Source organism: Phacochoerus africanus, chromosome 1 (genome assembly GCF_016906955.1).
Source record: "Phacochoerus africanus isolate WHEZ1 chromosome 1, ROS_Pafr_v1, whole genome shotgun sequence".
In the NCBI taxonomy this organism is placed as follows: Eukaryota; Metazoa; Chordata; class Mammalia; order Artiodactyla; family Suidae; genus Phacochoerus; species Phacochoerus africanus.
In genome coordinates this window covers 61,584,415-61,607,657 of record NC_062544.1, presented here as the reverse complement: position 1 = coordinate 61,607,657, position 23,243 = coordinate 61,584,415, and the positions used below count along the sequence as shown (strand labels likewise).

General features: G+C 46.7%; 1 protein-coding gene across 2 annotated transcripts in view; it reads right to left on the bottom strand.

The window, feature by feature from the left end:
• The window catches only part of MTMR12 (myotubularin related protein 12), a 75,283-nt gene extending 53,044 nt beyond the window's left edge, over positions 1-22,239 (bottom strand). The window contains exon 1 of one of the 2 annotated variants that reach the window (XM_047767540.1): positions 22,055-22,239. In XM_047767540.1, coding sequence (XP_047623496.1) covers positions 22,055-22,222 — 168 coding nt within the window. In that variant the 5' untranslated portion in view covers positions 22,223-22,239. The remainder of the gene's footprint in view (positions 1-22,054) is intronic. The other variant, XM_047767549.1, reaches the window with a different exon arrangement.
• Positions 22,240-23,243: the final 1,004 nt, after the last annotated feature.

Here is a 23,243-nt window from a genome sequence, read left to right as displayed (position 1 = left end):
AAAACCCAAGTTGTTATTCTCAGTCTAATTTCATCCAGCCAGAAGGGCAAATTCCAAATGGCAACATAACATCCCTAAAGGTTCCAAAACAGTTTCTTTCAATCACATCTGGCACCAAGTGCTAAAGAGACATACACAAACATTTTATTTCCTCCAAGTCACTCTATTGCTCTAAAGCAGACACTTAATACTCTGTTTTCTCCGCTAAAATAGAAAATCCAAGGGGGAAATGCATTCTCATCTACACACTGGGAGGAAATCCAAGTGTATCTTAGAACAAAATTTACCTTCTTTTAAAGCAGAGAGCTGTGTCTCTACCATAGTACTACTAGTCTTTCCCTTTGTTTCTCCAAACATCTCTCTGTGCCTGTACTAAAAACGGAAATAACACATAGTCCAAAGTCAGCCCTGGTACCTACAGATATGCCTTTGGACCTGTCACTTAACCTGATGGAGCTTCAGTTTCCTCCAATGTAAATGCAAACAATACTGCCTAACATGAGGATCTAAAGAGAAATGGGTGTAAACGTCTGGCAGACATATTCAGTAGATGGGAGTTGTTACAACTGTCTGAGAGCATTAACTGTGCTGCTGCTTCTGTGCTGCCTCTTTATTTATTTATTTATTTTTGTCTTTCTGTCTCTTTAGGGCTGAACCCTTGGCATATGGAGGTTCTAGGCTAGAGGTCTAATTGGGGCTACAGTTGCCAGCCTTCATCACAGCCACAGCAGATCCGAGCCGTGTCTTTGACTTACACCACAGCTTGCGGCAATGCCAGATCCTCAACCCACTGAGCAAGGCCAAGGATCAAACCCGCAACCTCATAGTTCCTAGTCAGACTCGTTTCTGCTGTGCCACGACGGGAACTCCCCATATTGCCTCTTGACTCCTTTCTTTCTTCTTTTCCTTTGATGACTAAACAAAGAATTCAAATATACTACTTGAGGGTTGCAATTATTCAAGATTTTGTCACAAGTAGAGTAATTTCTACTTTTCTCTTAATCCTGTTTCCCTCAATAAACTAAATAAAATGCCACTCGGGAGGCTTCCCAATTCTTTTTTCTGTGGATCAGAAGCTCTGGCAGTTAGCAATAGCCAGGTTGGCCCTAATTCCATAAGACTGTGACTACACAGGAATATCTGAAGTCATGGAAAAAGAAATGGCATTTCTCTATTAATAGGATTTGTCTTCTACAAGCCCACGATGACTTAGGTCTGGTCATATGGTGTCTTTTTCTTCTCCAATAGAAAGTACTCTGAACCTACTACAAGAAAGACCCAAAGGGTAAACTAATGGCTTTCTTATGAGAACACAACATTCAAAGGAGGGACTGCTCAGGCCAAGCCATACAAAAGGAAAGCTTCCTCGGCTACTGGATTTATTCAAAGTAGATTAAGTTGTGAAAGTTAGTGACAAATTGAGATTAAAAACCTGTTTAAGCAAGCACTTGATCACTGAACTGTAAGGAGCCACACTGCAGGCACTCATCACTAGTATCTAACCTGCCTCTGGCAACATTTCAAAAAAATTATAAACATTCACTATCAATTCTTACAGATAATCAACTCAAGGAAAAAATAAGTACCATCACCCCTACCACCAACCCTCCCCTTTGCCCCTGCTCCCAAATCAAACTATACACCAGTCCTAGGAAGAAAATAACCTAAAGGGCTCCAATACATCAGGGTGTTCAAAGAGGAATCATAAAGAAAAGTTCTCCTCAAAAAAAGTGCATTTAGGAAGTTCCCGTAATGGAGCAGTGGAAACAATCCAACTAGGAACCATGAGGTTGCGGGTTCAATCCTTGGCCTCGCTCAGCGGGTTAAGGATCTGGAGTTGCCATGAGCTGCAGTGTAGGTCACAGACTTGGCTCAGATCCCGAGTTGCTATGGCTGTAATGTAGGCCGGCAGCTGCAGCTCTGAATTGACCCCTAGCCTGGGAACCTCCACATGCTGCTGGTGGGGCCCTAAAAAGACCAAAAAAGGGGGGGGGGGAATTTCGCCTTTTAATTGGGGAGGCTCTCTGCTTGGGAGGAGGGGAGAGGGAGGTCAGCACGGAGGGCACTCACCAGCTGTGTCCCTCCACCGCTGTATTTTTATAATAGCTTTTTGACATCCACAAGAAAAACACAGAAATAACTAACAAATAGGGAGAGAATATTACAAAGTTCTCGAGAAAAAGCGTTGTAACACCCATCATTTGGGTTGCTCTGGGGAGAATGGACACAGCCGAATGGAGGAGAGGGGAAGAGGTTAACAATAAGGATACAGCCCAGGTCTGGATGCGCTGAGGCTGGACAGAGGACTTACAATGGGTTAGGGGACATGATGAAATTCCCATGAGGACATCCTACTCTTGATCACGCTGAGTTCTCAAAGCGTATAAGCTATTGTCTTCCTGGGCAAATTTATTGGATGAGTGATTAAAGGCTGTCCAACTTGACCTTTACAATTGGATGAATAAATACAATCTTTTCCTTTCTGACATCACAAATAACTGCATCGTGACTCAGGGGTTGCCTGTGGACTGCAGAAATCACAAGTGTCCACTCTGTGAGTGCCAAGGTGGCTACTCTCAAGGGCCAGCCATTACTGAGGCAAGAGGGGAACGACAACATTTCCTGAGCCTTAGGTGCCAGCCATTGTTAAAGGGCTTTATACTTATCAACTCATTGAATCCTCACAGCAAGGAGGTAGGGGACGCATGGATCACTGAAAAAGCCCAGCAAAAAAGCCTAAAGGTGCTATGGAGAGGCAGAGGCTGAAAGAAAAAAAGAAAAAAAACAAAACGTATCTACTCCCTGGAGCAGCGGCTGCCTCTGTGGGGAAGAATCTGCAGGCTTCGTCAACACCAGCTAAGAAATCACCTCTTAACGACTTACTCCACTGGGTCCTCCAAGGCCTAAGACTCGAGAGTTCAGTGGGAACCTACTGATGTACCACACTCTGGGAAAGGCTCCAACCACAAATAACACTGCTATGCACATTCTGGGCTGCCCGGAGCTTCCCTTCATGTGCACACAGCCTAGAGGTCATCCTAAGAGTCTCCGCCCTTACACCTCTTTCTCCTTCACGCTTATACCCAATCTATCACCAAATTCTGTCAACACTGCCTGTTACAGACCTAGAACCCATGCTCCTCCCTCATCTCCACCAGCACCATCCTAGTCCAAGCTATCATGTCCCACCTGGACCACTGCAACAGCTTCCCAACTGCTCTACCCACATCTGCCTCTTTTGAACCCATACTCCGCCCAAAAGCAGCAGTGATCCTCTCAGAACACTGTCTGCTTTGGATCACTGGTGAGATGAGGGCGACGACTTAATAAAGCCTATGATGCCCTGCACAGTCTGGCCCCCACCCACTTGTCTAACCATCCTCCTCTCAGTCTGAATGCCAGCCACACTGCCGAGCTCCTTCCCATCCTGGGTGCACGTTCCTTCTGCTTAGAATGCTTCTCCTTTCCCTCTTTGCCTTGTGAACTTTGTGTATCCATCAGATCTCACGACAAGGATCATTTCCTCGGGGAGGCCTTCTCTGTTACCAGGTTCTCACAGCCCCATGTAGCTCTCCCACCTAGCACTTGGCACAAGTGCAATTTCATGTCTATTTATGTAATTATTTAAGTCTAGCTCCCCAGCAATCTATACACCCTTTGAGGGCGGGTCCTCTCTCTGGTTTTTTGCTCGCCATGTTGCCCCAGAATCCAGTACAGACCTTGCAAACAATAAGTGCTCAAAAGATTTCACTGAGTAATTTAATTAAGAACGGCTTTAAGTAATGAGAGGTTTTAAAAACACTGCACCCAGCAGGGACCAAAGAACATATGGGAGATTAAGAGACATTATCTAGGCTTAGGCATTAATATGGCAGCATCACCAAATGCTCTCATCATACTGTAAAGGACATTCCATTCGAGACTGTCATGTATGTGGTATTAATCTGGAAAGACTGGAAGTTGTAAAGCCTGTCCTGTAAGAACTGCAGGAGAGCAAGAGCCATAGATGGGCCTGCATCAGCCCAGGGACAGCTACCTGCACGATCCCTTGTTCTCCAGAGCGGTGGGAGCTTCTTAACTGTCACCTGGGTCACTATGGCCTCAGTGAAAGTCCCAGAGTCTCCCTTAACCCTCTGTTCCTTCTATCCCACTATCCTGCAATGCTGACACTCCCTGCCCAGCTGCCCCATCAGCAAAGGGTCACAATCTTACTTCCAGAGCTATGACACGTGGGATAAAATTCCTTACTGACCCCAATTAAGTATCAAGTTCAATGTGTAAGAAGAGAAGGTAGAAAAAGTACAGTTCTTTAACAGTCAAGCAAAACTGGTTCTGCTAGTTATGACGACAGACTTTTCTTTGCAAGAGGCCTAAAAAGAAACTCATTTGAAAATGATGTAAATTTTCAACAAAAGCACAGCAAAGGCTACTGGCACTGGCCACAAGTTTTCAATGTCCAAGTTTTCAAAACTAGGGTATACGAGGGGGCTGAATTCAGTTAGAACAGTGGTGTGAACACAGATGGAGTGTGGTTCTGCCAGAGTGGCAAGATCACGGTTAGGGTTTTTTGGTTAATTCCTTATTTCAACATTTACTCCAATGGTATGGCTACTTTTTAATTTAAAAAGAGGATAAGGGCACAAATAGCAAGTCTTCCAGACTCTGTACATTTTACCCCCACAGATCAAAAGAAGCTACATCTGTTCCTGCTCCCATGGCAAGTATCAACAATTCCCAGGACACGCAGCTGCTGCTACCCCCACCTCATCCAAGAAACTTGTCCAGTGAGGAGCCAGAAGCACTCCTGTTCTGGCCACGTCTGTGCCAGACAAGATTGGAACTGCCATCAATTCTCCAGCAAGCTTGTGGCCCAAGGGAGACACACGCACTGGAACCTACACCAAACAGCTGGCCCAGCAATTAAAAGGGGTCAATCTGATGCCTCCGAACTGTTTCTGAGAAGGAGTGGCCCAAAGCTCAGGGTTCCAAAGAGCCCATGCAGTGAAACCAGTAGGTCAACACTCAAGTTATATGTCTGGTTACTCAGAGTTGCAAGATGATTCATCTCCAACAGATACCAATTCATTTCAACAAACAGCTCCCTAGTACCCTAAATACCAAATGCCCAGGATAAAAAGATGAATAAGAATTGATTTATCAGGCAGGTTCCACTGTGGCTCAGTGGTAATGAGCCCAACAGGTATCCATGAGGATTCGGGTTCAATCCCTGGCCCCAATCAGTGGGTTAAGGATCCAGTGTTGCCATAAGCTTTGGTGTAGGTGGCAGACGCAGCTTAGATCCTGATTTGTTGTGGCTGTGACATAGGCTGGTAGCTACAGCTCTGATTCAACACCTAGCCTGGGAACTTCCATACGCCACAAGTGCAGCCCTAAAACAAACAAACAAAAACAAAAACAAAGTTTCCTGGTAGTCTAGTGGCTAGGGCTCAGTGCTTTCAACATTTGGGTGGCATGGATTCAATTCCTGATCTGGGAACTAAGATCCCACATCATGCCTAGGCCAAAAAAATTAAAAAAATAAAAATAAAATAAAGGTCAGCTATTGCCATTAAAAAAACAAAACAAAACAAATCAAAACTCAGAGTTTTTTGTAGCTCGGCGGGTTAAGGATCTGACAGTGTCACTGTATCGGATTGGGTTGCTATTGGGGCACAGGTTCAATCCCTGGCCTGGGAATTTCCACATGCTGCTGGCAGAGCCAAAAAATTAAAAATAAAACTCACTTCCACTTAAAAAAAAAAAAAAAAAAAGGAGTTCCCGTTGTGGCGCAGTGGTTAACGAATCCAACTAGGAACCATGAGGTTGCGGGTTCGATCCCTGCCCTTGCTCAGTGGGTTAAGGATCCGGCATTGCTGTGAGCTGTGGTGTGGGTTGCAGATGCAGCTCGGATCCGGCGTTGCTGTGGCTCTGGCATAGGCCAGTGGGTACAGCTCCGATTCGACCCCTAGCCTGGGAACCTCCACATGCCACGGGAGCGGCTCAAGAAAAGGCAAAACAGCAACAACAAAAAAAAGACTTCTGCCCTCACAACAGTTAGACAAATAAAAAATAATAACTGGAATACTGGATAATCAGCACAATATGAGACACCTGCAGAAGGTTCTCTCCCTACGCATCATCTCATTTAATCCTCACAACTCCTAAGTCCACTACTGTTCCCATTTTATAGAGGAGGAAAATGAAGCTGACCAAGGCTAAGTGAAGTGAGACCTGAACCTGGGTTTGCCGGCCTAGAGCCGTGCTCTTTACTACAATAAACCTGCCTCTGCCCGCTGACCACATCCTCCCCGGGGACACTGTCTCCTCCCCCACGCCTTTCACACACTCGATCATTGACTGAACTGTCATTTCTTATGCACCTGCTGCACCAGCACAGCAAATGCAGGCATGAATACACACAGCCCCTAACGCCCCAGAGCACATGGGGTTCTGACCACAGCATAAAGCCGTGTGTGCAGTGCTACTCTGAGGAGAGCAGGCCTCGATGGAAACACAGCAGAAACACCCAACCACATTCAGAGAGGGTCAAAAAAAAGACTGCTCCCCCCAGGAAGTGTCACTCAGATGGAAACGTGAAAATCAGCAGAAACGCATTCCGGGGAAAATGACCAACACCCTGTCCAGCTGCCCTTCCTCATCTCCCCTCTGGGCAGGGTCCTCTCTTTTCCTCATGGGACCTCCATTCCTTGGAGGAGCTCTCCAACAACATATGCTGATGACCACCCACCCCTCAAATGGCTCTCTGCTCCAGCTGTCTCTTCAGAGCTCCAGATGTGGACACCCACAGGGCCTCCAGGCCTCCGGCATTGGAATGTCCCCAGATCCTCCAAATTCATACCTCTAAGTCAGCCCATCACTTCCCCACTGACCCTCTCCAAACCTGCTGTCCTCCTCGGGACTCTGGCCCCGCCATCCACCCAGCTGTCATTCTCCACTATCCCCTGCCTCTCATAATCCTGTCCGCTCTGCTTTCTTAACAGCTGCAGATTCTGTCCACGCCGCTCCATCTCTGCTGCTGCCCTTTCTTCAGGCCACCCTCATCTCGCACACTCCTGTGTTATGATCGTGCTGCCTCCATCTAGCCCCCAGTGCACCCACAGGGCGCACCCAAGCCACTATCCCCCAGCTCTGCCCATCCAACTCACTGTCTAACCCACTGTCCACAGAGTTCAAGTCCTCTGCAATGCTTTTTTTTTTTTTTTTGGTCTTCTTTGCCATTTCTGGGGCTGCTCCCACAGCATATGGAGGTTCCCAAGCTAGGGGTCGAATCAGAGCTGTAGCTGCCCGGCCTACGCCACAGCAATGCCAGATCCGAGCCTAATCTGTGACCTACACCACAGCTCATGGCAATGCCAGATCCTTAACCCACTGAGCAAGGCCAGGGATCAAACTGGCGTCCTCATGGTTCCTAGTGGGATTCGTTAACCACTGAGCCACGATGGGAACTCCTGCAAAGCTTTCTTGTATGGAATAGTCTCTTATCTTGTCTGTATCCCAAACCAATGACATGAATTCAGGGCTGAGGCTGTACCTTTATACATTTTTAGTGTCAACGCCCAGCATACACTTCCTGAAAAATAGTGAACTGTCAATAATAGTCTCCTGAAAGCACGCATAAATGAAAATATACCAAGAGACAAATAATTCTTGTATTTTTTAATCCTAAACATAGTTCTTGAGAGATTAAAGAAACAGTGCTTTGGAGTTCCCGTTGTGGCGCAGCGGAAATGAATCCAACTAGGAAGCGTGAGGTTGCCAGTTTGATCCCTGGGTCAAGGATCCGGTGTTGCTGTGAGCTGTGGTGTAGGTCCCAGCCGCGGCTCGGATCCTGCGTTGCTGTGGCTCTGGTGTAGGCTGACAGCTGGAGCTCCGATTAGACCCCTAGCCTAGGAACCTCCACATGCCGCAAGTGTGGCTCTAAAGAGTAAAAAAAAAAAAAAAAAGAAAAGAAACAGCACTTTTAAAAATTACTACCTAATACTGTGAATCATTATACTGTATACCTGTAACTTACATAATATTGTACATCAACTATACTTCAAAAGAAAACAATTGCCTTTTCACTGAGGATAGAGACGAAATGAATCCATTCCCTGTCCAGGTCTAGGTAGGAAGCTAGAGAAATCAAAATAGAATTTGTTTCCTGGAGCTGGTCCCAGGGCTGCTGGTTCCCTGCCCTTTTTTTTTTTTTAGCTTTTTAGGGCCACACCTGCAGCATATGGAAACTCCCAGGCTAGGGGTTGAATCAGAGTGGCAGCTGCTGGCCTACACCACAGCCACAGCAACATCAGATTCCAGCCACATCTTTGAACACCACCACAACTCACGGCAACACTGGATCCCTAACCCACTGAGCGAGGCCAGGGATCAAACCCACATCCCTCGTGGATACTAGTCGGGTTCATTACTGCTGAGCCACAAGGGGAGCTCCTGGTTCCCTGCTCCTGACCAGAGAGAGCTTTCGCTCCCTTCTGAGCCAGCCTGATCAGCAGGCTCATATTCCTCTGAGAGTCTGACCACAGCTCAACTCTACTAACCATACACTGCCTTGGCAGTCCATCCAAGCAACAATTACTCTGACAATAAAGCAAGACAGCAGCATCTGAAGCTGGGGGAGCAGACATGCAGTAAGAGGCAAACTGTCTGGACTCCACGTAACAGACCACAGACATGGGGCGGTTCGGGACCTGGTCTTTAAGGACTCTGCTATTAACTCATCATGCAAATCAGTTCTCAGCCACAATAAGTGTTCATTTCACAGGGTGAGTTGGGAACTCTTAAGAGCCTTTCAGACTAAGCATCTATTATCCACAAAAATATATGCCTAACTTAAACACATAAATATATAATTTGCTGGAGGTTTTACTATGTCCAATTTCACATGTTCTAGGTCATTTGTCTTGACAACAATCCTATAAGGAATTTTCATCCCCACTTTACAGGTAGGCCAATAAAGCTCCAAGAGGTTAAATAACATACCTAGGCTCACAAGGCTAAATAGGTGGTAAAGCCATAACTCATTCTCAGGACTTCTGACACCAAGTTTAGTCCTTCTGATTCGCAAACTGTGTTTCTGTAAAAGCTTTAAGACCCAACTCACATACTGTACAATTCATTCATTTATTTATTTATTTTGACTGCACCCATGGCATGTGGAAATTCCTGGGCCAGGGATCAAACCCAAACCACAACAGTGACAATGCCAAATCCTTAACCACCAGGCCACTAGGGAACTCCCAATTCAACCATTTAAATTATTCAAAGGAAGGTGTTCCCGTCATGGCTTAGTGGTTAACGAATCTGACTAGGAACCATGAGGTTGAGGGTTCGATCCCTGGCCTCGCTCAGCAGGTTAAGGATCCGGTGTCGCCGTGAACTGTGGTGTAGGTCACAGACACGACTCGGATCGTTGCTTTGGCTCTGGCATAGCCCGGTGGCTACAGCTCCAATTAGACCTCTAGCCTGGGACTCTCCATTTGCTGAGGAAGCAGTCCTAGAAAAGGCAAAAAGACGGAAAAAAAAAAAAAAGGAGTTCCCATCATGGCTCAGTGGTTAATGAATCCGACTAGGAACCATGAGGTTGCGGGTTTGATTCCTGGCCTTGCTCAATGGGTTAAGGATCTGGTGTTGCCATGAACTGTGGTGGTAGGTCGGAGGCTACAGCTCCAATTAGACTCCTGGCCTGGGAACCTCCATATGCCACGGCTGTGGCCCTAGAAAAAGAAAAAAAAAAAAAAATATATATATATATATACACACACACACACACACACACACAAAGGAATGGTGTTTATTAGTATACTTGCAAAATTGTACAACCATTTACCACAGTCAATTTCGGACCATTTTCATGATCCCCAAAAGGCACCCTGTACCCATTAACAGTCACTCCCCATTCTCCCTATAACTCAACCCCTAGCCCTAGGCAGACAATCTTAAACATTTTTCCTATTACAAAGTAATGCCATCGAGTGTCCCTTCAACTGTAATGAGTCTCCAGGACAGGGAAAATAGGCAACAACCTTCCACAGTGCTCTTACCCCAACAGTTAAGCAGTACTCACTCATGTGTCCATTCAAATCCTTTCTCTCATGTTTAGATCTACTGCTTTTTTCCCTAACCTCAGTTTGGGGCGGGTGGGAGTGAGGAGGAAAAAAGTAACTGCTCACGAAGACCCAAAGCAAAGCCCTCACCTGTTCTGAATGATCATCACTTATTGAACAGAAGTGGAAAGATTACTCATGCTTCTGAGCAAGGATCACTCTTACCAGGCATTCTCCAGGCTTCTAAATAATCCAAACACTATCGCATTCTCTCTAGTAGGAAACTCAAGCTAGAAAGGAAATGGTAAGACCCATGTAGCAGTGTAAGCCTCAGAACCCACAGATCTGAACTCACTGAAGAGCTGGCTCAATTCCAGCAAAGAAGGTCTGCTTGCTTGAAGCAAAGGGCCTCTGGAGACACATCATGGGAAAGAGCTGGGCTTCAGGCATCCATGCAAGTCACCAATTTACCAAACTAGGTGCCAGGATGACAACAAAAGAGAATATTTTTTAGGCAAAGCACCTCATGCCAAACTGACTCCTAGGGCACAAGGACCAATAGTACCGTCAGTGATCATATTGAAGCGCCTCACGTGGTTCTCAACATCAACACCCCAAATGACTCTGCAGGAGAAATAAAAACCTCTGAGGAAGGCTCCCACTAGCTACCTATTGAAGCCCTCACCAGGATGGTCCTGGGCCACAGTTATTCAGCCCTCTCTGAAGCTACCTGGAGACCCACCAAGGCCACAGTGAGTAGCCAGCACTACAGCCCTGCACTCAAGGAGCATACAGTTCTGCTGGGGAAATAAAAGCCACAGACATAGCGCAATTATACACAAAGTAGAGAATAAACACTCATGGCATCACCAAGAATCTACAGCTATAGGCAGCCTGTATCACAGACAAAAAAGAAAGGAGGATGACAGTTAGCAGGAAAGCCTTGAGAACAAAAAGAGCCTACAGTAAAAAGCCTTCCGTACTGCCTGGTCTGGTGCTTTCCACACTGTACCTCTCACTCTCTCTCTTCTGTTCTCTATTTGGGGATTTCCCCTAAGATTTCATTTGAAATAGCAGTTCCCAAAAGAGGCTGAAAAAAGAGATCACAGTTAATGGGAAAAAATGCAGGTTCCTACACACACACACACACCCTTCCCCACCCCTGGGTCATATCTGAATCTCTAAAGCAGGACTTGGGATGGTGTGTCCTTGCACAAAATATGTTTAAAAACACCTACCTATGTGGGAAAAAGAATGGATATGTGTATACACACACACACACACACACACACATATATATATCTAAAATATTCCCTTTGCTGTACACTTGAACTAATATTGTATGTCAACAATAAAAAATAAAAATAAAAACCAAAATACTTGCCTAATCCAACTCTATAAATCAGGAAATGAGACCCAAAAAGGTAAAGGGGCTCCCTCAAGGACACGCAGAAAAGAAACGGCCAGAGCCTTGGTTCCCAAATCCAAGCTGCTGCTCTTTCAACAAACCAGAAGCAGGCGAAACCTGGAGTGAGCCTGGGAAGTGTGTTAAGAATTGGACCAGTGGAAGAGGCAGGGGGCATCAAGAATGCAAATAAGAAACTGACACATGAAGGCTACATCCAAAAGGGGCCCAGCCATGGAGTTCCTGTTGTGGCTCAGTGATTAAAGAACCCAACTAGTATCCATGAGGACTCAGGTTCAATCCCTGGCCTCACTCAGTGGGTTAAGGATCCAGTGTTGCTGTGAGCTATGGTGTAGGTTGTAGACGCAGCTGGGATCCAGCGTTGCTGTGGCATAGGCTGGCAGCTACAGGTCCAATTCAACCCCTAGCCTGGGAACTTCCATACACTTCGGGTGTGGCCCTACCAAAAAAACAAAAAGACAAAAGGGGCCCAGCCATGATGTGAGGGTGTGTGGGGAAGCGGGGGTGCAGAAGGTAGCAGTGGCAGGTGGAGAGACCAGATAAGCAGTTGTGGTCAGTGGTACCAGGCACTAGAGGAGATGCTGGAAGAGTGGCAATGCAAATACAGACAGACCACCACAAAGGCTTCCCTCAAAGGGCACTCTGGGGACTGTGACTGGCTTGTACCCCACGTGACTGGGGAGAGAGGTGGTCACTGGCAGCAGCTAGAAGGAGAGAAGTGGAGCTGAATGGGAGGTAAGGCACAGGAGCTAACATGCTACCCAAACTCCAGGTCCTTCTGGAAGCCTTGAGACAAGGGAAGATACTGCTCTAGGAGGACGGAGAGGGAATCCATGAAATAACTCAGTGGAAAAGAGAACTGCACAAGCTGGAAACTCACACACTGTGGGTGCAGCAGGTCTGACAAGAGGGCTGGTACACCTGGCTCCAGACACAAGCCTCTAAGAGTGCAAGGGAAGAACAATGCTGGAAGGGAATACAGGTCATCTTGGCCATGACCGGAACCTGCTCTGGTGGCCCAAGCAATGAACACACACACACTGTAGCTTCTGGAGTGAAGAGTAACCGCAACCACGGCAGTTAACATTTCACGAGTGTTTACTACACACCAAGTTGTAGTGTGTTGGCAGCTTTCCATGGATGGCCTCACTTAAGACAAACAACAGTCTTATGGGCTAGATAGTATTACTTTCATTCCCATTTCACAGACTGGGAAACTGAGGCTCAGAGAAGTTACACATGCAGCCTAAATCTCTATAGCAAGTGGCAAAGCTCTAATCCAAAGGCACACTCCTAACCTCCATGCTACATGCAACGTGAAGAGGGCAGTGCTAGAAAGTGTACAAGCACTGGAAGAAAGACGTCGCAGGCAGTCATGGGGCGGTCAAGTCTTTTTTATTTTTATTTTGGCCACACCCATGGCTTTCGGAAGTTCCCGGGCCAGGGATGAAACCTGCACCACAGCAGCGACCTGAGCCGCTGCACTGACAACACCAGATCCTTAGCCCACTGCACCAGAGGAGAACTTTGCGGGGTGGCCAGTCTTGCCATGGAAGCTCACTGATGGGCCAATAGCAGCTGCAGAAACACGTGGTGCTGCCTTCTGTGTCTCCCCTCCTGGTCCCCCTCCAGAACTGCTGTGTAAATACTAGGTCAGCCAAGTAGCTGGCAAGAAGCTCAAAGCCTTGGGCAGTAGCTTTCCCATGGTATTTGAGCACAAGGGGCTGCCTGCAGGCTCACCAAGAGCCAGGCTGACCTGGAAAGTAGCACCCACAGAAAGGAAGAAAGGACCTGCATGTCCCCGCAGGGCCCTGGATTCAACTCTGCAAGACTTGCCTCACTTGCACCCCAGCACACACCTTACATAAGGGATGAGGACAGATGCTCCAACCACCTGGTCTCCACACGCCTACAACCTAGCTGTCCCTCCTGCCTGCCCATGGCATCACCCTCCTCCTCTGCACACCAGCCCACTGCAGAGCCGCCCTTTCCAAGTCCCACGCAGCCTTCCCAGGAAGCCAGATGCTGCCGCAGTGGCCCTCCTCTGCGCCACTCTCAAAGCATCCGTGCACGCCTCCCTCAGCCACAGGCAGCACCTACCTCCGCGCATCACGGCCATCTGTCGACTCACCATCTCTCCAGCAGAATGTGCACCTCCTGAGTGCAGACTGCCTGTCTTTCACTCCTAATTCTAACGGTGCTTAGCAAATGGTAGCTATGCACTCTGTAATTCTTCCCATTCAAGTTATTATTATAATAACAGTATCTGGCAGCTATTGAGTATCTGCCATGTGTCAGGTCCTGAACTGGCTATCCGTGGTATTTCTTCTCATGCTCAAAATAAATAAGCCTCTAGGGGAAGTCCCCTTGTGGCACAGTGGGTTAAGGATCTAGCCTTGCTGCAGCTATGGTGCAGGGAGCAACTGCCACCTGGGCTCGATCCCTGCTCTGGGAACTTCCACATGCAGCAGGTATGGCCAAAAAAAAAAAGCCTGCTAGGAAGATGGGCATCCAACATGATAGGCCAGGAAAGGGAGGCTCAGAGAGGTAAAGTCACACTGGGAAGTGGCTCTCAAGGGATTAAAGCAAAACCAGAATTCAATTTTATGTATAGAGAAAGGGTAGGAAAAGTGAAATTTTTTTCATCCAAAACACTGGTATTATTTCCTTCAAAAGTATTCACAGGAATCTCAAAAAACCCTCTCAGGAAACACAAAAGCAAAAATCCAGCAGCAGAAGCCCAGGACCACTACCTGAATCAAGGGTTGGTGATCTGTCGCAAAGGAAAGGTAGACTTCAAAATATTTCACCGCTGGGGCCATGGCTTCCATACACAAGCCCTGCTCTTCTCCTGGCTGAAGCCCCACTATTCTCTCAAAGCAAACAAGTGAGGGCTTAAATGCCACCTCTGAAAGGATGTCCACCAGCCAGGTCTACAAAGAATGACCAAGGGGCACAGGAGGGAAAAGCATTTATATATAACATCAAAACAGCACGGTCAGGCAACTGCCTTTAAAGTAGGTAAAGAGAAAAATTACTCCAAGAGGTAATTTTCTTTTACTTACTAATATCTTAAGTACATCACTGACCAGATGTGATAAAATATGACCTAGGATGGAGAGACTCAGAAATGGAGGAAAAGGTAAAATAGTAAGTCCACAGAATGAATCTAGCACAATGTCAAAGGCCAAATGTTAACAGTGAAAGAAGTCTACTACTAAATGTTCTCATTAGGTTGCAATTGTAAATATAATCAAGTCATTCTCAAATATATAAAGGAACAAAGAAAAGAGGAAAAGAAACTTTCAGAGATAGTAAAAAATACTCTAAGAAAGACTTAGCTCACAGTGCACTTTTCTAGCATGATACCATGGCAACAACCATAACAACTAAATATTCCACTTTCATTAATACCTTAGCTGGGAAAGATTTCTGTGTTCTAAGATTGATGATTAAGTACTTTCTGAAACCCTCCAGGTGCTTCTGATTAATAGTAACCACACTAGCCCACATCTACTGAAGGCTACCCTTTGCCTGAATAATCACATTTCAGATTCATAAATGTCCACATACACCTACAAGGTAAGATGGGAATTATTATTCCCACTTTTCAAATAGAAATCTGAGGCTTGACCGAGGCTTCAAAGACTGGCCTCATGCACAGCTAGCAAGCGACAGAGATGACAAGTGCTGGCTTTCCTTGGGGTGTGACACTCCAGGTACACAGAGGGCACTAGGGGAAGGGGGAGGCCCTGAGGCCCTCCCAGCTCTTGGACAGCTTTGCTCCCTCCTAGAGGCCTCCATTTCTACCTACTCTCTTCTTCCTTCCAAAGCAGCAAAAAAATCTTCAGAGGTTATAAGAATTATTCCAGTTCACTCCTACCTCCTAATCTACTTCAAGAGGCTTATTTTATTGATTTATTTGTTTTTGGCCACACCTGCAGCATACAGAAGTTCCCAGGCCAGGAATCAAACTCTCACCACAGCAGCAACCTGAGCCCACTGCAGTGACAATGCCGCATCCTTAACCTGCTACACCACAAGAGAAATCCCTCAAGAGGTTTATTTTGAAGGATTCATTAAACTGCAAACCCACTGTTGTTCTTTGTCTCAAAAAAAAGCACAGCAGAAGTCACAAGCTTAACTTGCTAAGAAACTGAGGGAGGCTCACTGCTGGAGAAACAAAGTTTCTCCTCTACGACAATGAATCAGCGGTGCCACCCTCGTACCTAACAAGCACTGGGCGGGCTATAAACTTCTGCACATATTATGAGCACAACCCTATGACATAAACGGACAAAGTCTGGACATACTAAAAAATGGAAATAATTGCTTTGGTTATGTTAGCATAATTAAGGCTAATTTAAATTTTTCTAACTTCCAAAGTCCGCAACTTTATTATACTGTCTTTATCATAAACACAAGGTACAAATCTTTTATGGTGATAAAAAAATTCTGACCCCTAAAAATCAAGTTCTCTCTACAACACTCTGTGACACAGGATGGATTCATGTGGAAGTAGTCAAAGAACATCAAACATTCTGTTGAGGATGTTCAGAGAAGGATCTAGAACTTAACATTTCTAACCATGGGCTCCCCACAGCTAAGACTTTGATAACAAGCCCTGGTTTTAACCTCAGAGATGGAAGAAGGGTGCAGAAGAGCGGCTAGCTAAGACGGGGGTTGTCCATGTGGCAACTGTTTGATGGGCCGCAGGAAGTGCTGCCTGACAACAGCCTCAGGACATCTGATGCTCCATCTGCAGAAGCTGTGTGCTGCTGGACAGGACCCAGGGAGATGCCGCAGGAAGTACAGGCAGGAGAGAAAAAGCGGAAGCTCTGGGAGGATCAGGCTAAAGCCACAGCTAAGAAAGCGGTCACTTTTGGAAGAACTTTTAATGTCCTTTAATGGCCTGTTAAATCACTCTCAATGACATCTAAGCTAAGGAGAAAATTCTGCCATTGAAAAATTAGTTTGCGATGGAGAAAAAGTTACAGTCTTAAAGTAACAGATCTAGGTTTTTGCTTTAAAAGGTATTTTGTATTGCTAAGACTGAGGAAGGAGGTCTGTTTTAGGATAAACCAATCTCCTCTTGTCCTTGATCCAACAAAGTCACCAAAGGTAGGACCCCAATACCATTGTGTTCCACCAAAAAGTAATCTCAATCATTTCACCTTTGGATCCCCCAACATCCAGAATAGTGCCTGGTTCTAGCAGGTGCTGAATCTGTTGAACAAATTGGCTTTATCTCTAACAAGCCCCCTATCTGCTCACGGTACCCTGGTGGATAACCTAACAAAAGCCAAGAAAGCAGCCGCTGCTGGAGAGCAGGAATGTTAAAGCACTCTAGGCACAAACCCCAGGCAGACCTATACGCCTGTCTCACTAAGAAGATTCCCTGCGCTCACAAAGACAGGGATGAGAATGGATCAGGAGTCAGACCAACCCGGGCCAGCTGTGACCCTGAGCAAGGTACTTAACCTCTCCGGGTCTCACTTTCCAAGCAAGAAACGAAAAAAAGAGAGATAACAGTAGTATCCACCAAGTCACATCAGATCATTGAGGAAGAAATGAGGTGAGCATCTCCTAGGCAGAAATGCCTAATGAATATCAGTCAATTCTCTTCTTTTTTTTCTTTTCATTCTGATATATATCCTCCATCATAGCTCTGGGAAGAATACAAGAGCAGAGGTTCACTTCTCCTCACCAAAAGAAATGGCTGTAAATAAGGATCAAGGAAAAAAAAGTCAGCTCTCAAATCTGGATTTTTCTTTTGGACACTTCTCAATCTTCACATTTCTCCTTGCCTTTTCTCCCCACATCTACACAAAAGCTTCCCTGGAGCTTCCATCGTGGCTCAGCGGTTAACCAACCCAACTAGCATCCATGAGGATGCGGGTTCGATCCCTGGCCTTGCTCAGTGGGTTAAGGATCCAGCGTTGCTATGAGCTGTGGTGTAAGTCGAAGACGCAGCTGGGATCCAGTGTTGCTGTGGCTGTGGTGTAGGCCAGAGGCTACAGCTCCGACTGGACCCCTAGCCTGGGAACCTCCATATGCTGTGGGTTCGGCCCTAAAAAAAGGCAAAAAAAAAACAACAAACCTTCCTGAGCTCCTTTGGGTCTGGCTTCACCACCGGCACTGCTGGCCTCAGAAGACAGTTCTTAACTCTGTTCTGCAATAATACTGTACCCCTGGGCAGGACAATAAACCCCCCAGGGCCTCACTTCCACATCCGCAGAACAGAGGAAGAACACAGTGGTGCAGTGGATCATCTTTCAATTCTCTTCCAAATCTAAAAATCCACAATTAAGTAATTAGTAACTATTACTAGCACATTCAAGGCAAACACTGACCTAGACTCTACTAGAAAGTACACTTTAACCATAGTTGGACTATCACACAAATATGGGCACATAATTCAATTTTATGTATAAGATGCTCATGCATAAAGGCATTAAATAGTTTATACAGTGTCATACAGTATAATAATTTTTAGACTTAAAACTGAGACCAAGACCTCTCACAGCCAGCAAATTATATTATATAGGACATATGTTCACTGAGAAATAAGTGATATCAGGTACTCTAGAATGTATTTAGTTACAGCAGACTCTAAAAGCCAAATTTTCCCTGGTCTTAGTTTCAGAGAAAAACACAAGAGTAGCCTGAAGCTTTTATTCAGCTCCCTTATCACAATGGAACCAGTTCTTATTAAATCAGAACTTTCTCAGAGTTCCCGTCATAGTTCAGTAGTAATGAATCCAACTAGTATCCATGAGGACGCAGGTTCGATCCCTGGCATTGCTCAGTGGGTTAAGGATCTGGCATTGCCGTGAGCTGTGACGTAGGTGGCAGACACAGCTCAAATCCTACATTGCTGTGGCTGTGGCACAGGCTGGCAGCTGCAGCTCTGATTCAATTCCTAGCCTGAAAACGTCCATATGCTGTGGGTGTGGCCCTAAAAGGGGGGGGGGAGGTAAAACAAAACAAAATCAGAACTTTCTCTTAGGATCACCTAAGGGCCCTTTATTTTTAAGCCACCAGGTACAAACACGAAGCATTTCTAACCGCTATGAATTACCAAACCAGTGCTTGCGATTTAAAGGTAACCGAGCAGAGAACTGCTAGTCTTAAAGAATCAGAATTGTCATTCGGCACCAGAGAAAGTGACTAACTAGAAAACCTTTTAAAAGCCACACTACTTTCTTGGGCTCTTCGTGTTACTAAACATTTCCCCATTACACTGTGTTTCTATTAATTAGAAAAGGGGTCTAACTTGAAACGCCTGTTATTGACAAGCTTATAACTTTTTTGTAAAAAAATTGCTTATCTCTGTTGTCTGGTTTTTCTACAATGAACCCTTATGACCGCTGAAATAATAATTCACACAGGTGTTTTATTTAACAAGAAAAGTGGATCTGGTACTCAAACTATAACCTCCTTGAAACACGGACCAGCACCCTGGGTTCCCTGCACAGACATCCTTTGCACCTTGTGCCTGGGGCTGAGCCAGGGTGGAGATGCTGAGATGTTTTTAGGTACTAGCATCAGGTACCACCAAGATACACCCAGTTCTTTCCCTCCTGTTCACCTCAGCTTCCAGAACCATGGGCTTCCCATCTACAGAATTTACTGCCACAGCCCTCCAGGCAGAGTTTATAAAACATGACCAAAAATCCTAAAATACAGCTGGGGATTTTTTTTAACTTTCACGTTCACTGATTTAGGAGAATCAATGACACAAGAGCCAAGTTACTGTGGCAGAGATCCAATTTTAACAGGTGAAGGTAACTCCTACCCTCATTTTAGGCTGTCCAATGCCAATCCTTTCTGATTACAGGGGGGGAAAAAAGCCATCACGTTTAAAAGCGTCACGTTCAAATACTTGACCCAGTTAAGCCTTCTGTTTTTAACAGTTAAGTGCTGACCCTTGATAGCCTCTTCGGCATACAGAATGCAGCTGCTGCTGAACCTTCCAAGATCTGATCAGCCAAGAACAAGTTCACCACCAGGCACAAGGCACTTTACACCATGAAGGTGTGAAGCTTGTTCTGGTAGCTCAGTGATCTACCATGAAAAAGGTGTCTGAGAAATTGTGACTTCCCAGCTAACAAAAGCAAAGGGCATATGAAGAAGTAAATGAAAGGAAAACACACAAGAGGCAGTAAAGGTGAAGGCACTCTGAGGCAAAGGAATAGAAAACAGCAGAATGACAGGCTTCAGAAAAGTGTCCGTAGGACTCCTATTAACTGAGCCAAGAGAAGTTTACTCCACCCAAGGCTCTCAGAGGCACATAGGCTACACGATGAAGCCACACACACGCATTTCTAATAATGTAATACCTAGCGAAAGCTGTGCTGTACTTAAAAACAAACTGCCTTTTCACTCCCTCATTCCCTTATCTTCTAAAAATCATCTACAATTTAGGTCAGAGCCTTACCCTCTGTTAGTAACTATTCTGAGAGACAGATTTCAACAAAGAATGATAGTGTCTACACAGTAGTGTTTTATTGCACGATAACAAAACTGCCAACTTTAAGGATCTGAAAGATGTGACCACTTTGGGCTTATGCTGGGGCTGAACCCTTCCCCTTCCCTAATTATTCCTCAAAGGAAATATATCAGGTGCTGTGGGCAAAGAGGGAAAACATGTCTAATTACAACATGTGCCCTTGGTGGATAAAAAATTTGAACATTCTTGAACTCTGGCCACATTTCAGAAGACTTTCCACTTATAGCTTAATCTCACTGAAGAGGAAAGGTTAAAAGATCAGTTGTACTTCAACCAGGGCTCAATCAAAAAAAAAAAGACATAGGAGTTCCCGTCGTGGCGCAGTGGTTGACGAATCCGACTAGGAACCATGAGGTTGCGGGTTCGGTCCCTGCCCTTGCTCAGTGGGTTAACGATCCGGCGTTGCCGTGAGCTGTGGTGTAGGTTGCAGAGGCGGCTCGGATCCCGCGTTGCTGTGGCTCTGGCGTAGGCCGGTGGCTACAGCTCCGATTCAACCCCTAGCCTGGGAACCTCCATATGCCGCGGGAGCGGCCCAAGAAATAGCAACAACAACAACAACAAAGACAAAAGACAAAAAAAAAAAAGACACAAAGAGAAAATGACCACATGACTTGCCCTCCACACATAAGGGGAGCCTGTTGAAAACTCAAGATGACCCTGACTCCTTATCAAGCATTTACAAAGGAAGTGGTTTTTATTTTAAAATTAGGGCTAAAAATAAGTCCACTCCACTGAAAGAAAGACGCATTTGAATTTAAAGATAGATATGCAAAGGCTTTGGGCCACAGGTGGTCTTAGAGAAGCAGTCCCAGATCAAGACCGCCCATCCATAGCCCACCTGCCTTTGCTTTACCCAAGTGGAAAGACAGCACAAGAGTCTGCTAGTGTGCCTGCACAGGGCTAATTAAAGGGCTGAGAGAGGAGCAGGAAAAAACCTGGAGAAATCCAAAATGAAAACACATCTAATTAGGTATTCGGATTGGGAGCTATTGCTCAAGAAGCCCTCAGCATGACCTACAAGTTGTAACCTCTCTAACCTCCTGTTCTTTAACTCTCCCCTTCCCCCACCGGATTCTGCAGGTCCGGCTTCCTTGATGCCCCTCCAACACTCCAGACTCTTCGCTCCCCCTGTACCTCAGATCCCAAGCATCCTCCAAGTCTTTGCTCAAATGCCACTGTACAAGGAGGAAAGAGGGGTCTTTTCTTTTCCCGTGATACTTTTCAACTTCTAATACGCCATATCATTTACTTTTATGTATTTTATCTGTCGTTTACTCCTCTCTCCCTCAGATAAGATCCAGAACAACAGGGATCTTTGTTTTGTTCACTGATGTATACCCCAGTTTAGAACAGTGCCTGGCACTGAATAGGAGTTGAAAAAATATTTTCTGAATGAATGAATGAACCTGACAGTAAACTCCTGGAGGACGTCGAAAGGGTGATGGTGAGGGGTGAAACGAAAGCGGGAAGAAGCGACGGAGAATTCACAAGGAGAGGCAGAGACTGACTGAGGCTGGGACCGACACACATTTTCTCCCTGCAGTGCTGATGGGAGGCGGGAGGCAGTGCACGGTATCCCACCAGCGGCATCAAATAGCACTCAGAAGCAAGCTGCTAAGATAAGCAAGCTCTACACGCTCGCTGAGAAATTCCAAGGGCAGGGCAGACCCACCCGGACTGCAGGCTCTGGGCAGGTCCCCACGGGGGTCCAGACCCTTCCAACCCTTCCCCTCCCGCGGTGCCCCAAACCCCAGCTCCCCTCCACTGTAGCCAGGAGCTTGAGGGCCACAGTACCTCCCCGTCTCGGGCCCCTTCACCTGGTCGCCAGAGAGCCGGGCCCTCACTCGGGCACCTGCCTGCCTGCGCCGGGAGATCCCCACCCGGGTCGGCGGGGAGGCCCAGCGCGCCCCTGGGGATCTCACCCTGCCCGGCTTCCCTCCCGGACACCGGCAGGAAGCGCTCGCGGCCCTTCCAGCGGCAGGGAAGGGGCTCCCGGCGCCCCTCGCCCCGGCCGCTCCTGCCCGACGCCCCGCCCGCGCGGCGCCTCCTCACCTCTGGGCGCACGTATGACACGAAGGAGGGCTTCGGCGCCTTGGTGCCGCCGCCACCGCCGACTACCCCTTTACCCAGCATACCGCCGCCCTGAGAAGCAGCGACGCGCGGGAGCAAAGGCGGCCGCTCGCAGCGGCCACCAGCACTGGCGGCGGGGGCTCCGCCCATCCCCAGGGCCGCGGCGGCCGCGGCACCGCCCGCATCCGGCTCAGCCGCTGACACCGTTCGCCCCGCCCACGCCCGCGGGCCCCGCCCACTCCACGGGGGCCGAGGGTGTCTGGGACTCGCTGCCGGAGGCCACGCCCCTCCGCTCGCGACCTGCGGGGCTGACTGGCGGATACTCGCCTTCCGAGATAGGTTCCTTTCCTTATGTTCGGCAAAGCCCGCCGTCATGCGTCCTCTGATTGGCCAGAAGGCTCTGCGGGCCTAGCCCCCACGTCAAGCCCCTTTGAATGAACCTGGAGCGATGTTTCCTCTGACCAATCCAGAGAGCGTTCTCTCCGGACTCCTCGGCGATTGGATAGTAAGAACATCGCAGTCGCCCGCAGATTCTGCAGTCACTGAGTTGTGAGCTTTGATTTACTGCAGTCGTTCTCTTCTCTTGCCATTTGGAATGAAATTTCCCCAAGTGCGAGGTATCAGATATCACCGAATGCGAATGAAACAAACCAAGTGATAAGAGGCATCTAGGAACAGGTTTGAATGTTTGATCATAAAAAGCTTTGTCGACCTCATTTTTCTAAACTTTTGTGTTTCTCTGTGTTTCTAACAGAATGTCCAAAGCCTTTAAGAGGTGTCTTTCATCTCCCTTCTCCAGTTACCGATAAAACCCTCATTTTTAGTGAAGATTGTAAAGAAAATTCATTTACATTAGACATTTGACGCTAAGCATAGTTTTAGACACAGATGAGTAAGACAGGACCAGCTCTAAAGAAATTCAGTCTAGTGGAAAAAACTAATAAAAAATATTTGTAGTTAATTTTCTCGCTATCAGACCCTGCTAAGCATTCTAGTCCATCAATGGCTCTTTACCCTCTTCTTCTCCATGACTGCCCCATGGTCACCAGCAAAGCCACTCCAAATAAACATAAACTCTAAGCGAAAATGAATGTGCTTACTTTTGCACACATAGGTCAGGACAAGTCCTGTGGCCTCATTTCAACCAGATTGCCATCCTTCAGCCTATCAG